The sequence below is a fragment of the Gymnoscopelus microlampas genome (genome assembly GCF_963454915.1).
Source record: "Gymnoscopelus microlampas genome assembly, chromosome: 17".
Taxonomy (NCBI): domain Eukaryota; kingdom Metazoa; phylum Chordata; class Actinopteri; order Myctophiformes; family Myctophidae; genus Gymnoscopelus; species Gymnoscopelus microlampas.
The window spans coordinates 30,100,614-30,109,902 of record NC_139954.1 but is presented as its reverse complement, the minus strand read 5'-3'; the positions used below and the strand labels follow the sequence as shown (position 1 = coordinate 30,109,902).

The 9,289-nt window shown below is 41.0% G+C and overlaps 1 protein-coding gene across 2 annotated transcripts; it reads right to left on the bottom strand.

Annotated features, from left to right (window-relative positions):
- Positions 1-323: 323 nt before the first annotated feature.
- On the bottom strand, positions 324-8,014 carry fancb (FA complementation group B). Of its 2 annotated transcripts, XM_084084741.1 has the most exons (10): positions 7,980-8,005; positions 7,770-7,868; positions 6,462-7,408; positions 6,221-6,376; positions 5,981-6,073; positions 5,571-5,699; positions 5,219-5,391; positions 3,889-4,301; positions 3,205-3,445; positions 324-1,166 (listed from the first exon to the last, which is right to left on the bottom strand). In XM_084084741.1, the coding sequence occupies exons 3-10, from the start codon at positions 7,374-7,376 to the stop codon at positions 761-763; spliced, it is 2,526 nt and encodes an 841-aa protein (XP_083940867.1). In that variant the 5' UTR covers positions 7,377-7,408; positions 7,770-7,868; positions 7,980-8,005; the 3' UTR covers positions 324-760. The 2 variants fall into 2 exon arrangements, with proteins under 2 accessions (XP_083940867.1, XP_083940866.1); XM_084084740.1 differs by having other exon boundaries at positions 7,770-8,014.
- Between the last annotated feature and the right edge of the window lie 1,275 nt (positions 8,015-9,289).

Here is a 9,289-nt window from a genome sequence, read left to right as displayed (position 1 = left end):
CAGATGTTTAACTTAACGTATTCTTGCTCAATTGCGAGGAAGACACTTCCCAATGTGTTTCATGTGCCGACTAGAGCTCGCACTGGAAAATCTCCAGTCCATCCTGTGTGCATTTTGGGGTTGTACATACTGTAGGCTGGTGGCCAATTTTCCCTTGTGAGCTCTCGGCACACAGAACATATTGGGGAATGTTGAGTCCGACTCTGACTTTGTCTAACGAATGATCCGGTTTACCTACTTAATATAACTACCATAGTAACACAATACAGCAATGGATAAATGGCATATACTGTACGTATTTGTTTATTATTGTTTTTGCTGAACTCAATGACAGACCGCTGTCTAAACAAAGGCTCATATCAATTTGCGTTGGTTGATTTTTGCTGTATCCAACATTGCAGCCATGTAAACAAACACACAATGTAATTTGCAGATGAACAGTACACGGGACATAAGCAATGAAATCCTTTTAAAATCAATTACTTTGTTTTGTTGTTACTTTTGGGTCAATTCATTCATTTCCTTATTAAGTAGTCGTGTAATAAGCGGGATAATCAATAGGGAGCAGGTCATTATTGAGAAATAAACCCCTTCAGGGTGATTAGACCCGGTCAGGGTTTATTTCTCAATAATGACCTCCTGCTCCCGATCGATTATCTCTTATAATGAAAGCACTGCCATATCTATAACATAAAATCTTTTTTCACACCATAGTAATACAATTTGAGTGCCGCTGACTCTAGTGCATTCCAGAAATGAATTAAGTTCTCTGTGACTCCAAGAGTACCGCCATATCCCCCTCTAGCTTAACCTTAAATAGTTTCTGGGTCAACCTGCGATAGCTCCCTATATCCACCAGGGGGCTCAATCTGGTCTTGCTCCTCTTCAAGTCCATGTCCCAGTCCTCTCTGCATCTTTGGAGACCCTCCACAGAATGTGGCTCTGGGGTCTCTTGGTGCCTCTTTCCAATGGTCCTTTCCTTCTCCTCGTCCTTGCAACACAACAGGGATGACACACCGTCTTTGAGTGACAGCACCTCCTCCTCCAAGGTCAGAGAAAGCACCTGAGTTGTCCTACATGTCCCCAGGTCTTTCAGGGACTTGATGGAGCAGGATGCAGGAAGGAAACCTAAAAATGAATCCAAGAACTGGAGCATCCGTAAGTGACTGCAAAGAAGGAAATAGTGCAATTTTGTTTGTTTTCTTACAGAGTAAATCCTCAGTGTTATTTTTTTCCATTTGTAACTGTGTACAACTGTGTATTAACACAGACCTCAGATCCAGCTTGACAGTGGTTAAAATTCATGGAGCATGTATATGAGATTGGTACTTCAGTGTTGTAGAACCTCAAAGGATCCCCATTACTTTGAAATTCCATCGGTTTTCTACATGACTGACACAAATCCAAGTTATACATTTCAAAGCCAGAATTGATGTGAGAAGCATCCATGTATATTTACAATGCATCTACTAGCTCACTAGTTTTGACTATGGAACAAGAACAACATTGTGATGAAATGGAATACTGCTCAACAAGGCAGTACGTTACCTTCCAAACAAAGGCAATTAAGTAGCATACTTTTTTCTTCAATTATGAAAAAACATATTGTGACAGGGGATTTCACCAGGATATAATAGGCCTATACTGACGTGCAATTGCAATATACTTTAAAAAAATCCAATTAATATCAATTCTCTTTTATAATATATTTATTGCTTATTGTCTTTCATTTTTGTTTTACTTGATGAGGGCAGCTGTAATTTCACTCATGGATCAATAAAGTAGGCATATATGTTTCCCCTTCTAAATATTTCACACACACGTTACGCACGTTAGGCTACTGTATAGATTCCAACCTGTATCCTAACTATATTAATGTAAAATATATCAAAGGACTTCATAATTAGCTACATATCTATTAGTTAAGTTAATTTCATTTGCATTATTAAGACCATGTGGGTCGAGGATAATGATTTGTGTAACTTTTAATCAATGAACCAAGTCAACCAATCTACTTCCATACGCAACGCCAGGGGAGAGATGGAGTAATTTCCTCGGTTGGTCACAGTAATCAGTTAAATTATGATTCAAAAAGTATTCCAATCATGACGAACATGGGAATTATCCCCTCGTGGAACCTGCAAACCATACGAGCTAACCCTTCAGTACGAGCACAGGACAGACGTTTCCAAATACACACGGTGCGCCGTGGCGCATGGACCAGAGTGGTCCATGTGTGACGATTCTAACCAGTTTTATAGGCTATAAATACCACTGCAATATCAACATTGCTACCAATATTTATGATGCCTGAACTTCCCCACAGGGATCAATAAAAGGTCCTATCTATATAGATCTATCCAGGCAGACTGTCTGTCTGATACAAAAGTTATAAAAACTCTCATTGGCTGTAGCACATCTCTGCTCTCAGTGCTGGTTGCAACTTGAGATCCAGTTCATACTGTACGATTTCCAGTCGGCGAGAGCTTCAAACTTGCTTCACACACACACACACACACACACACACACACACACACACACACACACACACACACACACACACACACACACACACACACACACACACACACACACACACACACACACACACACACACACACACACACACACACACACACACACACACACACACACACACAGCAAGCAAAACTGGATGAATACCCCGATTTCACATCAGATCGGGGGATTTATCAGCAAGCGTCAAGACAGATCGGCAGGATAATCGGGGCTAAAATAATTCAAAGTGAACCCGGCTTTACAGTAATCAGGCCTAAAGTGGATAAACCGAGTCAGTAGGTTATAGCCGTCCCAGGCTTTATATTTCAGACATATCGCAGGTTTTAATGTGTGTGTGTGTGTCTGTGAAGTAGGGCGTTCCTGAAAAGGATAATTTGTTATCAGCGAGCCTCCCCTGGGTAAATTAAGGTAGAAAGAAAGACATGCTTGTCCACCTGTAAAAAAAAATTGAAAGTTGTAAATCTTTGTAGCCAAAGCTTTTATTCTACGAAATGCTGTGGCCAATGAAGAGGTGAAAAACAAAGGCAATTTTACTCAAAGACCTTCAGTTGACTGGGGGCTCTCTGACCAATTATTTGAATTGTCAAATTAAAAGGTTCAGCCCTACTGTGCATTTATGGCTCGGTTCTGCACACTGCTTTGATGCTGTGAATAAAACCAAATTACCTGCAGTGGACTATCAGTTCCCCCTGGAAGGGAGTTGTCTGTTGCCAGTGAAACAGCATGAGGGCAGCTGGTCCTGCAGGGTTGGACAGAAGATACTGGGGCTCCACCTCTAGCCTCTCACACCCCATTGTTCTCTGGATCCAGCCATCCACATCCCTCAAGCTGTGGTCAGGAGAATCTATGTGGAGGACCCAGCGATTTAGCACAGCCAACAGGCTCAGCAAATCCTCCCTGACCTCATCTAGACATAGAGAGAACATAGCAGAAGAAGATGTAGACGCACAACATTCAATCACTCTAATAAAACTAAATATCGGCTCATACACATCAAAATCCAGAGTGCCAAATGAACACCCTTACGAGTCCATTGTTACACTTTCAGGGTTAAATTAACCCATTAAGACCTGAGGCCGATTCTACAACTGCCTTCTAAATCAGTAGTTCTCACACTTTTTCGTAATTCAATTATTCAACACTTAAAAGATTCAAAAATAGCAGATAATACAAGCTTGCAGTGCAGCACAAAGTGACACGCTGTGTGCTTGTTGTATCTGCTATTTTTGAATAGCCAACGCTAAAATCGAAAATGACAGATGCTTTCCCGGTTTTAATTGGGTTTAACACTCTGGATTTTGCTGCATAGATACAAAACCAACAAGTCCTAAATGTTCGATCCCAATTTACCCGTCGTGAGTTTGGAGTCATTCAGCAGCCGAGTTTGGGTATTGCTCTGGGCATCCAAAGGGACATGACCACAATGGAGTACAAACAGAGTTAAGTCGTGTGCAAGGGCAGAAGATTCCTGAGTGTGGAGGTAATGGAGCACGACAAGGCACTTGACACAGCCAGAGTTCAGCAGAGGCGTCAGGTCAGTCACCGCGGTCACGGCCAGTCTGCACACATTGCTGTCACTGGGTGTGTTGGCATTGTCCCGTCTGCTTTTCTTGGCCGCGGGCTCCAGGCGAGTGGAAGGAGAAGTGGGGGATAAGGGACCGAGTGTGGGGAGCCGGAACACTTGGCTGTGGGTCTGGATGACTGCAGGCACTGATCTCTGGCCCGTCTCTGTCGAGACGGATAAGCTCACACTGCCTACTGGTCTGGAACAGAAATAAAACACATCCCTAACAGTCATGTATCACATGGACGACAGGCGATCACACAGGTAATCTATTACGAAGATTCGTAAAAAAATCTAGCGGTGACTGAGCGAGCAGGTAGGTGGACTGGTAAACAATTGAGATGCCCTGGGGGGGGACCAATTTATTACTGAAACTCTAACGGTGTTGTAATATAAACCCCACAATAGTACAGAGGCTCTTGAAGCAATTCTGCCATGGATTTCGGTAGTTACAATGTGACCAAATTGAAACCAGAACAGGTGGATGGTGTAACGAAGGAACTGATTGCTCTGCCGCTTCTATGAAGAAAAAAGAGCTTGGAGGGTTATTTGACAATGTGTTGCCATGGCTACCACCTGACAGCTAAGCTAAAGCTACAGTGGTGCAATTTCATACAAAGTCAGGAGATGGAGTGAGACAGATACAAATACACTGCCTTATTTGTTTACAATAATGCCTTGTTCGTCTAAGAAAGAAAACATATTATGCAGCTATTTCGAGGTACACATTAATCCTCTATAAGATTTGAGGATTAATAGCCTCGCTCTTTCATGTTTTAGTAGTTCAAATGTAATCAGACAGCAGTGGTAGGAGCAGACAACTGTAAAGTGCCTCTCACTAGGAAACAATGCTTGACTGGACTTCATTAATACATACAGCACATTAACACTGCCTGTATCATTACCATACACATGGTTCCACTTTCTGCCAGATGAGGATGGCATGGCATGATATCAAGCCGGCAAGAATCATTACTAACAAGTGCTACAATAATGTGATGTTCAATGAGCCATTTGGGGAAGATATAGAGACGCACATATAGAATTCTATAAATCACATACTTTGCTAAATAGGTGATCTTACATTCATAGAAGAAAACATCACCACACGTTTACCTAGAGCTGTCTGTAGTTAGGATGACGCCCACAACCAATTGGTCTTCAATGATGCGATGCCAGAGCTTGTCAACTTGAGGTTTTGAGGACACTGCTGGCACATCTCGCTTCTTGTTATCAAAGGCTTCAATCTCAGGCTCATCATTGCCGTCCCATAGAGAAGTAAGACCCTCCTGTACAGGATGTGCAAAAGACTATAATCAACACTGACAAAATCTGTGTGACAGCAATGACAGTTACCTCTGTCATTCCCGGCAACTGGCAGCACACCCACATTGGTCAACACGTAAGGCCATTAATGAGGCCAACGTGTATGGGGTCATGAACACTTCAGCACACAGTATACAATTACCTCCTCATACTGAGAGAGTACAGGCCTTCTTCCTGAGACCACATCTATAAGGGATTGGACTGACTGGTGAATCACTCTCTCCTTCACTCTCACATCTCTCTGCAGATCCTGAAGCAAGTTCAAGCCACTCTATATACAAAAGACATTATTTGAGAGAGATGGTCCACTGAATGTTTTAAACGTGTTTTATAAATAAAATTGACTTGACTGAATGAGATCTCATTGGCATTAACTGAATTACAACTAAATGACTTATTCATAGACTAAATGACTAATTAATTTAGTCTATGAATAAGTTTGCAAGGTCATCCACCTCACAAGAATAAAATAACTGATTATAATAATAAATACAAATAATCAATTATGCATCATAATATTAATGTAAAGAAAGCCATATTAATAATGCTCACCTGCAGCCGAGACTCTAAAGCTTGGAGAGTGAGAAGATAGTTCTCCTGGGCTGGATGAGAGGTCTTCAGAACATCTCCACTGTCCTGACTGTGCTAGAAATAAAAATATATTCGCCATTAGTCATTCTCACTTTTTTTTCAAAATGATCTACTCCACATTTAGGGCTTATCCTGGCAAATGCTGACAAGATGCTTTTTAACAACAGTAGTATTATCCTGTAAGGATGACAAATATCTTACAGAGTACGTGGTGCCACAGAGGTCTGTGATGAGGTAATTCTCCAATGGGTGTCCAGGGCCCACTTGCTTTGCAAAAACCAGCAGCATCTGGTCTGTTCCATGGCCCAGGAAGTCATCCACATGAATAGAACTTACACCTGACCAACAAGAGGCTACCTGCATGTGTAAAGTAAAAAAGACTAAGACTACTTCTGTCAAGATAACACATCAACCCCCGAAAATTAACCCATTTAGAATATACCTGGAACGTTTCCTTCCATACAGCACAGACATGCCCCTGGTCGAAGTAGATGACAAACAGGGAGCCATTTCTTCCCGTGTTGACCATCTGAATATCCTCAGGTTCCTCAAAGGGGAGCTGGCACACTTCTTTTGGAATTCCACTCTCAAAATAAACTAGCTGCTTCTTACAGGTTGCTGCAACAACTCTGGTTTTCAACACACCATTCCTCTCTTCAGCTGAGAGAACCAGCATGGACTTTGTAATGGAACAATAGGGCTGAGGTAAAATCCAACTTCCGTCAAACATCTGTCCATTGTCTGGAAGATACCCAAGAGCTTGGCTGCTGCGTGCATCCGTCATATATTCTGCTGAGGAATTTTGCAGACCTAGAAAAAACACCTGTTCTTTGTGAAGCGGGAGTACTCCAATGATGATTTGGGAGAGTTGGGCAGGTATTTGTCTGACTTCAGGTGCCTGCAGAGATGTGTAAAAGACAGAAGCAGCATGGCTCCATATCACTATGGGGCCTGGCAGAATTCCAACGTCGTCTTGCATTTGATAAGGGAGCTGAAATTCCATGTGAGGCTCCAGTCTGTTTGAACTGCTCAGAGTCAGGAGACTGTACTTGAAGCTCTCGCTTTTGCGTCTATATACCAATAAAATACACGGCGTAGTGACTCTTTTTTGAACATCAAAGACACATTTGCAAGTCACTATGTCACATGACCTTGTTTTGTTGATGACAGCTGCTCCATCATTTGCTCTTACGAAAGAGTTGCCACCTTGATCGAAGGAAAGGCTGCTGAATAGGATCTCAGCAGCTTTTACATTGTATTCTGAAGATGTTTTGCATTGAAAGAAGATGATCTTTCCGCAGTGGCACAGCCGATGCTGTTTACGCTCCGAATCTTCCAGGTGTATTTTCTCCATCATGCATCCAGGTAAGAGAAATAGGGTGTGACACCCTGCACAATGTAGAGTTGGTTAATAAGTCATTTGTTTTAGAAGCTATTCAAATGTACAGTATTCAAAAATAAGATGTAATGAAAATGAATGTACAGTATTGGACATATTTTATGACAAATCTAAAGGGTTGTGCAATATCTCATTTGGTTTATAAGTTATTAAATATATTTGTATATTATGGTAAACACATAATGGAGAGTACTCCAGAAGCAGCTCTGTGGTGGTCTGTCGAATATCCAATATTTAACTAACTTTACCACGGTAGAACATGTGTAGCTGCACACACACAACCGACAACACACAGATACATTGTTAACAACTAGCAACAACACAACATTATTAAGCATATAAGCAGTATACCTGCTGGCTGACGTTTGCATCAGGGCCAGGGCTGACGTCTGGCTCTGTGAGATGTTGTAGAAGATGCTAAACCAGTGTAAACATGACACAGACAAAACCCTGCACCGCAAACAACAGTAAACACATTATGGCTCCCAAAGTATCTAACGTAATGTAACGTTAGCTTTGCTTGTGAAAACAGACAAAGCAGATGTTCTTTTAAATATTTACATGTAAGGAAGGACACTCATCCACTCATGTCCCCACTGAACTTTCAAGCCGGCGTTGCCAGATTGTGCGAGAAAAATAAGCAACCAGGTGGATGAAAATAAGGCCAAAAGATGCGAGCCCTTCCCCCTTTGGACATCGGCTATTTGAAATAAGCCGACATGTAGAATAGATCTGCTATTTAGAAAAAAAAATACAGTTTGATGTCTTAATAACACAAATCTTGTATGGGGTCCCTGGCATAAAATGTTTTCAGATCACCTGTGCCTAACTCGATGTAGCGTTTATAGATCATGGACTGTTTTCTATATACATATATGTTTTTGGAGATTTTACGTTGTGTATTTTTTTTTGTTGTCTGTTATTATTTTCTTTGTGAATGTTGTCTGTTTTTTGTTTTGTTTTGTTTTGTTTTGTTTTGTTTGGATGTTGTTTATATCTTACTCTCACTGTTTGGAGATACTCTGTTTGTTTGCTTATTTGCTTCAGTGGATGTCTGTACTGCCTATGAGTATGTAAAATAACAAAAACGAATAAACAAAACGTTTAAAAAAAAAAAAAAAATGTTTTCAGATGGGATGGGGGTCCGGTCCGCAGACAAATACATTTGGCGGTTCTTGACTTGAAAATGTTTGAGAAACACTGGTTTAAACAACATTTAGGAAGGAAGCCCAAATAAGCAACTACACTTTAGTTTAGAAACAAGCCCAAAAAAACACAACCCAAAACTACCAATATTTACAAGCAACTTTACAGAAAAACAAGCCCAAAGTCGCTTATAATAAGCAGACATGGCAACACTGCCACTGAACTTTCCAGGGCGCGAACAGAAGTTCAACATTTCCTGCTATGATGACGTCAGTCAGTCGAAGTGCATTATGGTAAACATTTAGCACGCGACTGTTTAATAATAGCCAAAATAAATTAATGCATTATTTATGCAGCTAAATAGAAAATAGCAATAACACAAATGCAAACAATTATATGTATAATAAATACAAATGTATCTGAATCTGTCGGGATGATCACTGAAGCAGTCATTGAAATGACGTCAGCTGAAGGCGTAGCCTTGATACAAGACTGTCATATGACAGTCTTGGATGATTTTCTAAATAGTGTTTTCGCTTTCTCCCTTTTTAGTCCGTACATCTACATAGACGTTCGCATTTCAAATATAAAGTGCTTGCCTCATGGCCACAGATGTTACAATTATGTGCGGCTCCTTAGAAGTACCTGTATTGTTCGATAAAAAGCATTTTAATCCGATTGGTGGCCATTTTCTCATAGAGTTATAATGTGCAATACACCTCCCG

Excerpts from the sequence above, each read along its gene's own strand:
- fancb (XM_084084740.1), bottom strand. The coding sequence starts at position 7,376 with ATGATGGAGAAAATACACCTGGAAGATTCGGAGCGTAAACAGCATCGG. Across the intron at positions 3,446-3,888 it reads TGACTCCAAACTCACGACGG|ATGAGGTCAGGGAGGATTTG; the intron begins GTAAATTGGGAT and ends CTCTATGTCTAG. Across the intron at positions 1,167-3,204 it reads GAACTGATAGTCCACTGCAG|TCACTTACGGATGCTCCAGT; the intron begins GTAATTTGGTTT and ends CCTTCTTTGCAG.